Here is a 17,163-nt window from a genome sequence, read left to right on the forward strand (position 1 = left end):
TACAGATTCTGGTTCCAAAACTGCAAGGCATGACAACCTTCCTGTTGCTGCCTCTTCTGCACTTTGGATATACATCGTTAAGTCAGTTAAGTGCACTGGGTCAACAATATCATGATATAACACTCCCATAATGCAGAGCTAGAGGAGTGTCACAAATTATGCAACAATCTGTCCTCTTGACTGTGATGAAAGGAATATATTACCTTATACAGCCATTTTCAATCCTTTCAATATCTTCATCAGTAGTTCTGACAGACAGCCTGTGCATACCAGGGTAGGAGTGCTGGGTGTTGATTTTTGCCATTTTGCTTTACATATCAACATCTAAATGACAGCTGAAACAGAGGAAAAAAAAAACATTTTGTGAAGGTTGCAAAAGAAATGTGCTCAGTACTTAAAAAGAGTGATTTCTTAAAACAATGGAACAGCAAAAAGCAAATTCAACCATTTAAAGAATACCCAGTGATATTTACACACACAATATGATACCTGTGTCTTGATTTATTTGCACTAGACAGAAAAAAGTGCTAGTAAAAGTGTAACAAAGAAAATTCATCATGACCAAAGAAAAGGGTTACATGACAGTATATTATTTTTAGTCTCTGGGTTTTCTGAATCCCTACACTGTCATACCTATTGTCCATAGTGAAATTGCATTTAAAATCTCCTTAAAAGAAGATACAGTTAGAAAGCCAACCAAAAAAAGCTAGGAAATACATGTGCTAGGACAACCCATTCCACTTTAAGTTGATTCCCTTGTGCTAATTTTATCTATTTTATTATGCAGTTTTTTATTTTGAAAATGCATATTAACCAAGCAGATAATTAATGAAATTATTTTAGTTATTAATGAAATAATTAATATCAGCTTAATATATGCTATGCATTAATTCTGTATTATCTAAACTCTGCACTAAACACATACTAGGTTTTTTCCCATTTATTTCCAGATGTAATTTTTGTTATAATGCTTCAAGACAAGCTCTGCTAAGATATTTAGCAGCCCAGCTCCTACAAGATTTAGGAAATTCACCTAAATTCCTTTCCAAATTAGGCCTTCAATGCCTTAGCAATATTAGTAAGTCAAATTCATATCACATCTATCCCTGCTAAACAAGTTTTAAGACCCAAGACAAGTGTCTCTCAAAATGAGGGACTGAAAGACTGTCAGTAAAAGTTTTGAATTTTGAATTTTTTTTTTTAAGTTTTGAAACTCATTCAGGAACCTTTTTTGTTTGACATATGACTAGAATGAAATTCTCTTGGGATCATTCAACTACCTCAGACCATCTACTGTCCCTTTTTCACCGTAATCCTCTGTCTCACTGACCACACAACATTCAGCTTTAGCAGCAAATGAAATACAGATCTTACCGAAACTAACAATTCTGCCCTGAATTATTCCTGAAGCGAAGCTCACAATCCATGGTTAGGTCTATGTTATGCATCCAGTTTCTTAAAATCCAGATACTTGATTTATCCTCCACTTAATTCCCAGAGAACTAAAGGGAATCATATATAACTTTTTAAATTACTTAATATATTTCAAAATATAAGATAGATTAACTTAATTTTTGCATCCAGAAATAATGAAATTATTCTAGAAATAGCCCTAGGGCATCATTTAACACCTGGAAATCTGGTTAGTACTTCCCATTTCAAATTTTACCTCAGTGCAAGTCAATTGATGTATAACTGTCTCATCTTAAACTGAGCCCTGTACATACTGGTTAACTTAAGCTTTACTGAAAAAATAGGCATTTCTATGACACATTGATATAAAAAAATAAAATAAGGTCTTTCAACCCACTGTCAGATTTGAATGTTCACTCAGAAGAATTAATTCCTAAAGTGCAGATAATTTATGCTAAAAACATGACATAAAATGGAAATCAATGAATACTGGTGAAAAGCACGTAAACTACTACCTTATATGCTTCCAAATTAAACGTATGCTCTCAGAAAAGGAACCTGAACGCTATATATGTACAGCTCAGTGAAATGCCTTGGTCAGTGCAGGACAGGCTTGCTGACACGATAGCTAACGATTTATACATGGAAAGTGTTAATGACACAAAGAATACTAAAACTGCTCCATGAAACAACAGTGCAGGCTTATCTGGAACACTATTAGCTCTTCTCTTAAACAGAAAGACACTACAGAATAAAAGCATGGCAAGAATGATCAAGGACATAGAAATGGGAGAGAAAGAAAAGCGGGGCTTGCTCAACCTAGAAAGGCAAAGGATAAGAAGCTATAAAATAAAAATATCTAGGCAAAATTTAAGCTCATTTGAGAGCCCTCTCAATGATTTCAGCTGTAAAATCCAAATTCAATATACAGTGTGGTCTGAACTCTTATTCTGCACTAGACTGGAGGAAAGGGGGAGGGAAAAATTTCACAGAAATACTATTAAGCAATAAAATACATTAATATATTTTTTGAAGGAGGTAGGGAGAGTGGATGAAGGTTCATTATTAAATTGTGCCATGCATGCCCAGCTGTGATAGAGCACGACAGAACACAGGACTGGTAGAAATAAATAATGCAGTAATTTGGGTACAGCGCAGGTGGTGAGACCTCCTGAAGCAACATGGTTTGGCCCTGCATGAAGCACATAAAATTCTGACAAATTACTGGCTAGCTGATAAAGGAGAAATATTTGCTCCTTCTAGGCCTCCAAGGTTCCTAATGATAAATGTGTTTAACGGTCTACGGGGGAGATCAGCATTTCAAAATGGGATCCAAAACCTGGCAAGCGACTGACCAGGGAGCAGCTGAAAATGAGCATGGAGCTATCAGGAGCCAGCCACCAGGAAAACGCTGCAGAGGCGTAAGACTCCGCAAACGCCTTTTGCAGGGCCGCAGAGAGACAGCTCCAGCTAGCTGGGATCTACAATCCTAAAACCGCCACTAAAAGCTGGTGCTTACAAGACATTTTTAAGAACTGAGTTCAGCTTTATATTTAAAAACACGGTTGTTACAGTAGTGTGGTGGGTTGGCCTTGGCTGGCTGCCAGACACCCACCCAACCAGCCGCTCTCTCACTCCCCCTCCTCAGCAGCCCAGGAGGAGAAAGTAAGATGAGAAAACTCATGGGTCAAGATAAGGACAGGAAGATCACTTACCAATTATCATCACAGGCAAAACAGACTCGAATTGGGGAAAATTAATTAAATTTATTGCCAATTAAAATAGAGTTGGATAGTGAGAAACAAAGACAAAATCACACCCCCCCTCCTTTTTTCCCCAGATTCAACTTCACTCCTACATTCCCAACTCCTCCACCTTCTCCACCTTGCTCAGCAGCGCAGGGGGTGGGCAATGGGGGGTTGCAGTCAGTCCATAATGGTTCCTCTCTGCAGCTCCTTCCTCCTCACAACGTTCCCCTGCTCCAGCGTGGGTCCTTCCCACAGGCTGCAGTCCTTCACAAACTGCTCCAGTGTGGATCCACTCCACAGGCTGCAGTCCTTCAGGATAAAGCTGCTCCAGGGTGGGTCCTCCACGGGCCACAGTTCCTGTTGGGAGAACCTGTTCCTGCATGGGCTTCTCTCCACTGGCTGCAGTTTCCTTCAGGAAATATCTACTTGCTCCACCGTGGGGTCCTCCACAGTGGATATCTGCTCCAGCATGGTCTTCTCCACGGGCTGCAGGGGAATTTCTGCCCCAGCACCTGGAACAACACCTCCCCTCCTTCTCCTCTGACCTTGGTGTCTGCAGAGCTGTTTCTCACACTTTTTTTTTTCCTCACTCCTCACACACTGCCTGTGCGGCATTTTACCCTTTCTTAAGTACATCTTCCCTGGGGTGCCACCATCGTGGCTGCAGGGCTCAGCCGTGCCCTGCGGTGGGGCCGCTGGAGCCGGCTGGAACCGGCTGTGTCCGGCACAGGCAGCCTCGGCCGCTCCTCACAGAGGGCCCTGCAGCTGCCCTGCCAGCGCCTGGGCACCTGCACCCAATGCAGGAGCTATCTGCCTTTTATAAATCTCTGTTATCTTTGAAGTACGCTGTCTGCTCTGAATATTTAAAGCTAGTAATTACACTGAGGGTAAAACGTGATTACCTAAAGGCTGACAAGTCTGATAAATCCATGTTAGGCACTTAAAACAGGTATTTAGCTCACAAGCAAATTAACGAGAGAGAGAGAGAGAGAGAGACAGATAGATAGTCCTCTGAGCCTGCATCTAGTTACCAGTTTTAGGCAACCAAATTGGAGAACCGGACCCTTAAAGTGTCTTTGTAATTTTTAATTTTCCAGAACTCAGTGACTTATCTTTAAGCACACCAAGTCAAACTATGGAAAACAAAAACTGCCTCAGGTTGAAGAATTTTCCCGTGTCAGACAGCAAAATGAAACTTACCTATCATCTGAAACAATCCTAGCTCTTAAAAGAGTGACATCTTTACCAATGACTTCGGCAGAATTTTAACATACTTTCTCACTTAGTATTTCTTTCCCTGCTACCAATTGTACTAACCTGAAAGAGATGAATAATAACTCCACACTCAAGAATATTGCTTTTCAATGCATAAATCATTGAGACTGAAACTAGAGCTAAATGAGAAAGATGTACTATCCTACTAAAAATACAACAAATTATGCATTAGTGATAGCTCTCCCTACTCCAAATGCAAATAGTTCATGTACGCTTTTATCCTCTTCCTTTTGGATTCAATAGCAACTGATGTTTTGTGTCAGATTATTTTATATGCACTGTCTGGTATAAAAGACCTGTTTTATCAGGACAGCCAGTTGTTTGACAACAAATACGAGTTCAAGTAACATATGAAAAATTCAGATTCACATAAGCATTTACTGATTTTGAAAATCAGGTTCTACTTATCTCTTTATAACTATAACATTAAAGACTTAGAACTAGAGGTACAAAGGCTGCAGTATCTAAATTTTAGGAGCTCTACCATCCGGTGGATTTCCTACAGAAGTCACGCAGAAAATCAGGTACAGAAAATCAGGAATCAGATGCTGAGAAGGAAGCTACGTATGCTAGCCAATACGAAATGACTGAAGCTAAAACGGGAGACTGAAAATAACTGGGCATCTAACTCCAGGCCAAAAGGAGGTGGCGGCCAGTTCACAGCCATAACTCCCCCCTTTCTCAAGTCTATTCACCCATTTCCAGCAAATTGAATTGTGCTTAGGAGCTGGACCTCAAAAATGAGAAACTTTTCAAGTCTGCTTCAAATTAAGCAAGCCAAAAACAGTTCTCCCCCTTTCTCCAGAGTCTCCTGCCAATAGATTATGGGATACACTGACACATACTTTCTCATGGGTTAGCAGTGCTCTGAGAACACAGAGCAGAGCAGGAATACCCGTTTTCAGCACCCATTGCAATCTGGACACAGCCAAGGCCTCTGAGCAGATTTGTGGCCTGGGTTTCAGACAATCTTGCACATGCTCTGTAGCAAAAAATACCCCAGCACACAGGCACACATTTAAATATTACAAATTATATCAAATTTAGGAAGCTGCTGGCTACCAGCTAAGCCACCGAAATGAACTGTGTCGCCTGTCAAAACTGTCCAATAATGCATATTAGTTTAAACATCTGTGAAAGAAGTTTGAATTACTATAGTCTCCCTCTCAAGAGTATTGAGTTCACATTTGGGCTACTCTAGCAGTTCCCCTTTTGGGCAGAATATGTTAATCACCCTAACTTAATTCAAAATTATTAACCAAACAAATATTAATACTTCTGATATGAAGTAAATGTACTTGTTTATTAAGTAATGATGGCAGATCAAGTTGTTTATACCACCACTTCATATTCTTAAAGATTATTTATTTAGATTAAAAGGACTGCAGACAGAAAATATGGCAGAATTCAAAAAACAGCTTTTCAAGGTGAAATATGTATCACTGTCACAAAGTACAAGGTGACTTTACAAATGATTTTATAATGGATCTTATGTATTTGTGTAGTTGGTAATATATTGTTGCTCTTGAGGCTTTCAACAACATTTTACTTACTGCTATGGAAGCAGTGATAAGCTGCATAGGATCACTTACATCATTTTAGTTAAGACACGTTCCAAATCCTCATACAGCCTCTCAGGTTCAACCCTGGTAAATCTTTGGGATTTATTTTGGGATTTGACCTCCACCTACATGATCCTTGTTACATCACTTCGTAACAGTTGTAGTTCAGCTGTATGTTGTGTATGTTATGTGTGACAGTCTGCAGTTCCAATGTATCAACCAGCACAGGCAACAAATGGACTTCAAAATCTGGATGCTGGACCTTTAAGCAACTATGTGATTTGAAGACAAGGTGCAACTTTTTTCCTCAATGATTTGGAGGTCTGTAAATTAACCTGCAGATTTAACTCTGGCACGCTCTCATGGAAATCAGCTTTGTATAACGGTGATTTATACAACCAAGCCCAAGGGGTTGAAAAAATAATAAGCAGGCTGCAGCACCTTACCCTCATGAATCATTATGCATAACAGTTTAAATCAACAATTCTTATATCCCATGACCTCTTTTAAAAGTACAGTTTTCAAATTTTATTACTCTCTGCTACATGATATTGCATTTTCCATAGTCTGTGTGCACTGATATCTCCTGAAAATGCACATAGTTTATATGCATAGCCTAGTAACCTCAGTACTAAAGATCTGTCAAAGAAATATACTACCTCTCACAGGTACTCCAGGAGGTGCATATACTACACACAACATTGCATATTCATATATGTATAATTTATCGTTTTAGAATGAAATGCATATGATTATCCTTGATCCATTTGATGATTGAGTCCCTGCCACCCTGTAGTACCAAAATAATCTTTTAAATAAATTGAATTATTGGACTGAGTTTCCCTTCTATATCTATGAATTATTAGTAATACAGTTCAATTTTCTAAGACTTACTAAATTTTTTTGCAGACCATTTTCTATGAATGCATTATTTTTTAGACCAGAAACTGTTCAGGAGAAACTAGCCATGTATATTGAACATAACATGGTAAATTAAAACACAGTAAGTTACAAATCATAGTTGACTGGACAACCAAGTCACATTGTGTTGTTTCTGTTGCTAGTATGGGTTAGAATGATGCAGGTATCCATGTTTCTATACAGAAAATGAGCTCCGTGCAAGGCTTCTGTAACCACTGTCTAAAATTTACCAGTTCTGCCAACATCTCTGTCCGTGCATTCATTTGCTGAGGTAACTCTTAAAAGTGAACGTATCAAGGGTATCAACACGGGTAAAACACAGTAGGTTTATTTACACTTCCAAACGAGTATCTATAATATATATATATGTTTACGTGTGTGCACGTGCATGCACGTGAATGTTACCCATTCAAAGTCACTCTGTGTAAACGATCACAGCCATCCCATTTGGCTAGGGAAGGAAGACACGAGCAGCAATTTGTGTCACGTTTCACATGCAGTAACAAGGCATTTGACAGAAGAGGATTTAAGAGATGCTAATGAAAAGAGATGGCAACATTGGAGAAGGCTGCAGGATAACGTGCTGAACCGAAATGACAGAGCCTGGGTGCAAACTGGATGACAAAGGCTGGGATGCGCAGAGGTATACAGAAGGCTGAGCTGAGAGACGCTGACATGGAAGGATGGTGTATAATTTTTTAAAGCTGATGTGCTCTTTCCTCCAGTCGTTCACTGCTTGTTTACCATGATTACCCTTGCTGATTAGACATCCTGACAGCCCCATTATCATCGGCACCGTGTATTTTTCTAATCAGATGGTTTTAGCATGCATACTCAAAGAAAACAACATAAAAAATATCAGAGAAAAAAATAACTGTGCCAACGGAAGGCAAAGTTATGCTATTTCAAAAACTGTAACATCTGAAACTACAATTTACTCAGCTGTAACAATGAAATTTACAGATTATAAATACAACAGTCCTCTTACTATTTGCTTTGAAGGTAACAACTCTGAATCTGGACAACAAAATATAGTAAAAAGTGTCCACTACTAACCAGTACCAACATTTACATTTAACATTTCTTCAGAGATTTAAAGTCACGTTCACGTAATTTTTCCTTGTCTTCTTTTGGCTTTTTCCTCTTAGCAAGTGAGTGGACCACGCATTAGAGAAAGACACTGATTATAGTCATTATTGTATCTTGCACATTCTTAGGTTTACACTATGCAAGTTTTGCAAAAGTTGTCATATTGCTAAAAACAAGGTCAATTTAGTGGGAGCACCAGGAATCCCAGGAAAGTGATTTCCTTTCACTGCGCTTGTAGTATTTGCTAGCGTTTTCTTTATACAGGGTTTGACAACCTCATGCTTGTGCCACAGGCACTGGACAGCAGAGAAGTGGGAGACACATGGATCAAACTGGTAAAGCTGAGCCTCAGTCAACAGGAGTGGGGTAATTCCCCCCGGCCCCACTTCTGTACGGATTTGTGTCCTGAATCCAATTTAACTGTGGACACACGGATCTTTGTGTCAATTAATCAAATTCACACTTTTCTTTAAAACAAACAAACAAACAAAAAAAAGAGGTTGTTATCTACGTTTCCATTTCAAGCTTTTGAGTCAAGGTTTAGAACTGAAGTCAGATGCAGGACACGATCCCACTCTCACGGGCATACCAGAAACGGAGGCTGACTGCCTCCTCTTCCAGACTCACCTTTCCGCGCTTTGCTCCGCAGTATCCGAGTTCAGAAACTCTGTCTGTCTGTCTGTCTGAATGCGGGCGCTTCGGGGCCGTTATCCTTGAGCAACACTAACAGGCAGCGCTGCCCTTCCCCGACGCGGTTTCGGCCCGGACCCCGCTCCCGGCCCGCGGCGCCGGGAAGCCCCGGCAGCGGCAGCCCTCCCCGGCGGGGCGGCCCGGCCCGGCCCGGCGGGGGCGGCGGGGCAGGGCCCGCCGCGGCCGCCCCTCCGCGCGGCGCGGGAGGATTACCGCCAAAGCCCGCGCGCCTAAGCCCGGCTCACCGGGAAAAGCCGCTCGAAGGGCTTTGCGATCCTGTTAAGTTCTCGGAGAGGATCAAGACGTCAAAGCAGCTCGGCGGCGCCCAGCACATTTCTTGCCACGCCGAGGAAAGTTGGGAGCCCGCCGCGGGCAGGGCACGGCCGGCTCGGGGCCGCTGGCGGGGCGCGGACCCGCAGCCCCGGGGCGCCGACGCCGTCCCCCACACGAAAAGCGACGTGGCCCTGCGAGGCGGCTCCCCCCGGCCCCGCGGCGGCCCCCGGCAGCGACACACGTCCCGGCCCCCCAGGCACTCGCTACCTGCGGGGCGGAGCCGCGCCCGGGCGGGCGCACATCCCCTCCCACCTGCGGGGGTGGCGGGGTCAGAGCCGGCGCGCAACCCGTCTCAGCCTCAGTCCCTCCCGGCCGGGCGGCGACCCGTCGCCGATGCCATCCGCCTCCCGGCCGCGCTCACCGCTCCCGCCGCTGCCTCCTTGGCTGCCTCAGCCGCCGCCCCGCGGAGAGGCCGGGCGGAGGGGGCAGGCTCCGCGGCGTCCCCAGAGGGGCCGGCTGCCGCTCGAGAGGAGGGCTCCGTGCAGCCAGAGACAGCCGGCTCCCCGCCGCCCTCCCCCGCCTCCGCGTCCCCGCACACGCCGCCCCCGCACACGCCGCCCCCTGCGCCTTCATCTGCCGCCAGCGGCGGGCGCGGAGGGGCCGAGCTCGGCGGGCTGCCCGCCGCGCCATCCCCCAACCGCCGCCTCGCGCGCCGGGCCGTCCGTTGAGGGCGGCGGGGCAGAGGGGGGCGGCGGCGGCGGCGGCGGCGGCAGCGGCAGCGGCGGCGGCGGGAGCGGGTTTGGGCGGGCGGGGAGCGGGGCCGCGTCAGGGAGGCGGGTGGGGGACGTGCCCCTGCCAGCTGGAAGCGAATCCCCCCGGCAGCCGTCAGGGAGCGGATTTTCCTGGGAAGGCGGCTGGTCTCTGCCCCGCCGTCCCGGCACATCCTGCCTGAGGGGCAGCGTGAGGAGGTGACAGCCCACAGCCGGTCACAGCACTACTGTTGGGACCGAGACCACCTCCTTGATGAGGAGGCGTTTCTCCTCAGTGTACCGCTGAATATGTTTCTTCTTCAATACTTTGGCCCTCTCTCCCTGACCCCCTGGAGGGGGCTAACCTTCATGCTGACTCTCAGCCTGCGCCAGGCAGCCTGCTTCCCTCAGCTTGTTGTACCGAAGATCCCTCAAGGCTTTTTCCCACTCCCCTGAACTTCACCTGTTCAGTCCTGATTCTGCTTTTCGCAGGGTCCAGAAAAGCTGGACGCAAAGACTGTATGTGAAAGCTCCACAAAATGGTTCTTCAGCTAGAAAGAGTCAGCAGAAGCCATCTCGTTTGTAACTGAGAGGCCGCTGCCCTTTTCTGCACAATGTCAGTTCAGATAGATTGAACACAACGTGACACTAGAAATGCCTTTAAGTGCTCGGGTTTATGGAGAGGCAGAGTTACTCACTGCTCTCCCCTCGCTAGGAATTATTTTACATATGAGAAATGAACCACATCACACAGCAAGCACTAATCGGAGGAAAAGGCCACGCCTAAAACTCTTAAAACCCCACCAGAAACTCAAGGTCTCTTTCTCACACAGCTATCACATCGGTCTTCAGAGTAACAGTTTTGTTGGGGGATCAAAACAGAAAAGCCTGGGAAGGCAGAAAGCGTTTGAAGAGCATGCTTTTTCTCTTCCTTTTCTGCTGGATTTCCCCCCCCCGGGAGAACTCCGGGCAGTGTCCTGGAAGCGCTGGTAGGGGAGCTAGCTGATCAGGCATGCACCACGTCCCTCAAAAGGCCCAAGCACTGGTTTCACTTTCCAGGTGCTACGTGTAGATACGCACCTTTTGCAGGTCCTGGCTTCCTACTACGACAAGGTCTAGTTGTACACCTTGTCCCTATGTTCTGGTTGCTACGTGAAGGAAGCCTGGGAAGGGAATCCAGGAAAAAGCTGTGGAGATTTCCAAAAGGTCCCAGATCTGGACAATAAGGAGATGGGGCTGGATCAACAAAAATGAATGTCCACATCTAGAATGCATCACTTTCTGAAGTCTGTCATAGCATTCAGTGGTGTTGGTGTAAGAAAATTTAGAGAAAATACTATGTTAAAGTTATAATACATCTTCACAATACCTCAATTTACCTACCTTAATCAAAGTTAAGTCTCTTCAAATCTTTTATATCATAGAATTAAATCTCTGAGAGAAAAAATGTTTCATAAAGGAAAAAAAATTAACTAAATTTATCTAAGCATTTATCATAACATGCACATTTGCTTAAAAATACTATTTTCTATTCAAGAAAATAATGCATTTTCAATATAACGACTTCTTTTTTAAAAAAATACAGAATTATTTCTCAATTTTTAGGTGAAGCTGAATTACATACATTTTAGAATAGGTAGTGGATTTCTCAGTGTATAAGTATGCAGCCTGCACTGATTGTTTTCCTTTCTCTCTCCTGGGTTCTTCCTGGAGTCATCATTCTCTGTAGAAATACCAAACCTACACTTACAGTTCTGTAGCACGGTAGAAGCCTTAATTAAAGCCTAAAATTCCAACACCAATAGTCTCCATTTTATGTAGGCTGTTAAAATATATACTGAAGCCATAAGCAATATTAAGCTTTCATGTTGCATTAGAACAAACAGCCCTTTCCACACTAAAAGCTTTTGCATAGCAAATACAATAAAATAAAAAAAAAAACCTGGAAAAATATAATTTGTAGTAGTACCAGGGAAAACAATACCCACTCCAAATTCGTGTGAAGCTCTTTTGTCCTCTTCATTGAAGTTGTGTTCGCTGAGAGACACTGCATGTTTCTTCCTTCAGACAGGGCACTACCTGGGACGACAGAGCTGTTATTGGTGCCAAATCACAGCCACTGGTTCCCCATCTGCCCCCCCGCCCCATCCCCATAGCATGTAACTGTCTTAGCCAGCTCCTGCTTCCAGCTACGTGTTCCTTGTTGTCAAAAAAGCCGGAGGTCCTCCAGTCACAGATTCCATGTCAACTTTTCCTATTGATTGTAATCGCAGAAGAGAGAGACTTGGTTAAGCTCTCAATAGCTCACTGACTTTTTATCAGCCAGTGACTATCTGCTACCACATGCACCCGAATGACTGGGGAGCGTTTAAATGCTCCCCTGGGGAATCGGGTATGTCTTCACAGAGCACTAAATAATGCTGAGAGAGTCCAACACTCTCCAACTGAAGTGACAATTTGGGATGAGAAGCTGCTCAGAACAATTACTGTTGCTAGCACAGGATAGCTGGGACAGGGTGCTCCATACCACCTCCCAGAAAAATATGCCATAAAACCATCTGATGTCCAAATAGCAAGGCATGCCTCACTAAAGCAGCACAACAATAAGAGAGGTGAACATGGAGCAAAATGGGCCACGAAGCTGTTGGAGAGAGTAAGGAATGGTGAGGAAGAGAAGGGCAAGAAAATCAGGGAAGGTGGGAATAGTTGGGAGGCTATGAAGAGAAGGACGAAGTGGTAGCAAAGCTCCTTACAGCAAGAAACAGAACCACTGTTATAAAAGATGCAGGCATCATTCAGGCATTGAAAACCCCCCAAAAAAGGGCAACAGAAGGTTTAAACTTGCTGCTATTTTAAGAAGGCTTATTATACATGCGCTCATTATATGTCAAGTCAAAGAGCCCGTTTCCACCATACATACAAAGCGTGAGGTGGGGACATACACAAGGCGAGGGGGGACCAAAATGTCTCCAGCAATCTCCGTGCTCTGGCATGGTGTGGTCAGCGTACGGTGGGGAGCTGCTGAAGCAACTGCCCCTCCTTCTGATCCTCTGGCATCGTTTGCTTCTGAGGCACAGGTGCTGCTGAGGGCTTTGTCCAACCCCTAAGCACCACAATGTTCAGCTAATTCACTAAAGATGCTGGAACAGGCTTGTAGTTGGCAGAAGTTTACCCATATGAAAATCCGGTTTGCTAAATATAACGCTTTTCTAAATATCGGTGACTGTTCCAAACATTGGTATCGGGACTCTACCTCTTCAAAGGCAGCCTCAGTGATGTGGCTGGTAATTATATTTGAAATTATGTCCAAAATGAAATGTAACTAGTTGCAAAGCTCACAGATTTAATTCTGCTAAATAATCCCCCAAAGAGATTAAACAAACACATTTAAAACGTAGAGCTACACAGACAAAATGAAGAGAAGTGTTGATATGGAACCACTAACACTCTAAACAGACTTGGCTAATGGCGTGAAGTACGCACAGCAAACTGACAAAAATGTTTAATTGCTGTTTACAGTCATCAGTCATTGACAAAGTAGTAGGCACTAAGAGGCAGAAAACCATCCTGAGTGCTGTAGCTAAATTTGGCAACATTTTCCAGTTCTCATATTCATTCCTATTCGCTAATTATGTTCTTATTCAAACCTACTTACTAGCAGGTTCCAACCTACGAGGGGCAGAGTTTGGACAGTTGTCCAGGTATTGAAGATGACAGGAAAAAAGAAATACCTTTTCACTTTTCCATTTTCTGAATTGTTAGATATAAGTGAAAACATTCTTATTCAGGGAACAAATATTCCTTCTTTCCAACATTTTCCTAATTTCTATGACATTTTCTTTCCAAGTTTAGCTCGTGCTTCATTTGTACAATCATTAAACCAGTCCTCTGAGAGCCATCAACAAGTAGGTTCAACATGCTGACAGCTGCAAGACATAGAATCACAGAATCACAGAATCGTATAGGTTGGAAAAGACCTTTAAGATCATTGAGTCCAACCGTAAACCTAACACTACCAAGTCCACCGCTACACCATGTCCCTAAGCACCTCATCCAAATGTCTTTTAAATACCTCCAGGGATGGCGACTCAACCACTTCCCTGGGCAGCCTGTTCCAATGCTTGATAACCCTTTCAGTGAAGTAAAATTTCCTAATATCCAGTCTAAACCTCCACTGGCGCAACTTGAGGCCATTTCCTCTCATCCTATCACTTGTTACCTGGGAGAAGAGACCGACCCCCACCTCTCTACAACCTCCTTTCAGGTAGCTGTAGAGAGCGATAAGGTCTCCCCTCAGCCTCCTTTTCTCCAGGCTAAACAACCCCAGTTCCCTCAGCCGCTCCTCATCAGCCTTGTGCTCCAGACCCTTCACCAGCTTCGTTGCCCTTCTCTGGACACGCTCCAGCACCTCCATGTCTCTCTTGTAGTGAGGGGCCCAAAACTGAACACAGTATTCGAGGTGCGGCCTCACCAGTGCTGAGCACAGGGGGACGATCACTTCCCTAGTCCTGCTGGCCACACTATTTTTGATACAAAGCAGGATGCCATTGGCTTTCTTGGCCACCTGGGCACACTGCTGGCTCATATTCAACCATCCAGACATTCAGCTGGCTCATATTCAGCTGGCTCATACATCATCCATCCAAATAGTTAGGTACAGCAAGGCACTACTGATGATTTAACTCAGTGACCTAAAATTATTGGTCTCTGATAGACACCTCTTGAAGACACAACCATGAATTACCATGTCTAATTTCGACAAAGTATTTTGTAGTTTTACATGCAAATTAAATATCAATTTTGTTTCACTCCGTCTGCAATTAAGCAAAGCATCATTGATAGTTTGCAGCTGGAAATTATAATTAATAAGAAAGGGAAAATCTGGAGTTCCAGCACCTCAAAATAGAAAAGAGAGGAAAAAAAAGAAAGAAAAAGCAACCCCTTATGTTACAGTTTTTCACGCCTCAGTCCTCAGCTACCTGGTTATTAAACACAGTCTTCTCTCTCATAGCTTGCTTTCTCATTTTATTCTTTCCAGCTTATTTACAGCTTGCAAGTGAAACTCCTCAGCTGTCAGTCCACTATCCAAATTCTTCCTCTTGTTTTCTTTCATCTTTCATGTCATGAACTTCTCATACTTACCCCCAAGGCCCTGTACAGCTGTGCCTGCCTACTTCCCTCTTTCACGTTCTCTTGTTCTGTTACTGTGCCAAGAATTCTGTTTTCTAGATTTCTAGTCTGTCTTCATTGTATATTTAGTTTTATCTTCACTTTCATAAAATTAGTACATAGCTGCCAATACCCACTTTAAGACTTTCCTAATTTATTTTGAAGTCCAGGAAAATACTAACATTTAAGTAATACTTAATCAGTACCTTTCTATCTAGAAACTTGTTTTATTAGACACTAGGCCTCTGCCACTGATGCCCGCTGCCATTCAGGGTTTGCTTCCTAGATACCTTGGAGGAAGAAGAGACTTTTGAGTAAGGCACCAGCTGGACCACAGAAGATCTGAATTCTGGCTCTCTGCTTTTTCACAAATCTTTCTGTGCCTCAGTTACTGTTTTTCAAGAGAGAATTTCATTTGCCACCTTAGAAATATTACCAGAATAGCTCTAGTAATGTCTAGCAGTTGTTAGGAATAACACTTCAGCTACTGAGCACAGGCAGCAACATAGCCCAGTGGTTAGGTGCACACTTTGCTCCCAAGAGAAATGGCTTTAGTTTCTTCCTCTGTGAGAAAATTCTTGTGACTTGTGGCAAATCACTCAGGTCTGTCTCCACAATCAAATAGGCGGGCATTGAACTCCTGTGGAAATCAAATACCTCTGTCGCTCTAACCCGCTAACCCTTAAGTACCCATGGGAGACATCAGTTAAGAAGGGCGTTCCTTCATAGAGACAACTCATTTCTACCACACCATTAAGTCATCCCTTCTTCCCTTCCTTGCCCTGTTATTAACATTTCAAGTCTCTTTGCTCCACTCAGAGTTGTTACCTTCAGCCACACTTCTTCTGCGATCTCACATACGCTGCCTGCCCTCTGCCTACCACCCAGGACCAGCAGAAAAAATCCTTGATACTTTTTAACTTGGAATTTGTACTGTTCCAGGCAATTTGAGGCAGGGCTTAAATTTCAATGCGACTGACTTTATAAATTTATCTGGGCAGAAGAAGAAGTTAACAGAATCAGACTAGGCAACAAAGTTGTAAAGCATCACTCCCGCAGCTCGGACTGTGACTATACAGGATGGAAAAGAAATTCTGTTCCACATCCATAATTGAAGTATAAAAGTTCAGTTAAATAGTAGCATATCTGGTAGCAGAAGAGATAAGAGGCGGGAAAATCATAGCACTTGGATTGCTGTTAAAAAAGCAGGTGAAGAAATGAGCTTGCTGCACAAGAGAAAAACAAAACAGAAAATATCTGAGAGTTAAACAGCCAGGTTAGTAAAATGAAGAAAAATAGCTCATGTGCATTAATGCATACCACCAGTAATAAGATTACCTTCCACAAGGATCCACAAATTACTGAACACAGATATAGTAGACTGAGAAGATCAGGCATCCAGCTGTTACCAGGAAGGCAGTATCAGACACCTGCTCCCTACTAAACCTGACTGGCATCAAAGAGTTTTCTGTTGCATGCAGGATTCCTCAGCAGTCCACCTCAAAACCAAGCACTTCTCAGTCTTATGCAGCAGAGACTTGAGGAGCATGAGGCTAGCAATGGCTCCCTCAGGAGTGGCAGGCCTCCCGCGTCCCTGAGTGTCAGTGCAGTCCAATAACTTCTTAATTCGTTGTTATTTCATCCACTTTTCAGACCAGTTGGCTGTTGAGTTGGAGAACTGAGGAGATTTTCCTCCGACTGCACATATATTTCTACAAATAACTACAATATCAGTCCATGCGTCCTGAAAACAGGGCCTTTCCTCACTAGCAACCTCTGGTCAAAAGACCTTGCTAAGGTGAAATGTTCTTACCCTCTTGCCAATCAGCAAAGCAGATGCTGCGGGAACATTCTGCACCAACCCGAGGGATATGGTGAAGGGTGCACATTCCTTTGGCTTCCCCTGAAAAGATTTGCTTCTTAGAGCTCTTCCATTCTAGTTTTGCAGTGTCCCTTTCTTCCTTCTGAGCATAACACACACAAGTACAGTGTCTCCAATGCCAATTCAGAGTGAATATCTGTGCTTTAAAAATCCTATAACTGCTAGAAAATGGCTGGTGAGCTGAGGTGATATGTCTCAAAATATTTTCTATTAATCTTTTTTTCAAACAATACATTTTAGGAAACCTTTGTCTTCAGTAAGTTAGTTGTGGTGCATGGCTTAGACTATTTTCAGGAGAGAAAATGGGGAAATAGCCTTCCCCCTTCTTCTGTGTTTTGTGACACTGCCTGTCTTGTTATTTGCCTTTACTTGCATATAATGAAATTGCCTCT

General features: G+C 43.7%; 1 protein-coding gene across 1 annotated transcript in view; it reads right to left on the minus strand.

The window, feature by feature from the left end:
* CNGA3 (cyclic nucleotide gated channel subunit alpha 3) overlaps window positions 1-8,737 on the minus strand; it is a 33,105-nt gene extending 24,368 nt beyond the window's left edge. Inside the window, exons 1-2 of the mRNA XM_072853253.1 lie at window positions 8,636-8,737; window positions 204-335 (exon numbers count right to left, since the gene is read on the minus strand). Of these exons, the coding sequence (XP_072709354.1) occupies window positions 204-304 (101 nt within the window). The 5' untranslated portion in view covers window positions 305-335; window positions 8,636-8,737. The remainder of the gene's footprint in view (window positions 1-203; window positions 336-8,635) is intronic.
* Between the last annotated feature and the right edge of the window lie 8,426 nt (window positions 8,738-17,163).

The sequence above is a fragment of the Ciconia boyciana genome, chromosome 1 (genome assembly GCF_034638445.1).
Source record: "Ciconia boyciana chromosome 1, ASM3463844v1, whole genome shotgun sequence".
NCBI lineage: Eukaryota > Metazoa > Chordata > Aves > Ciconiiformes > Ciconiidae > Ciconia > Ciconia boyciana.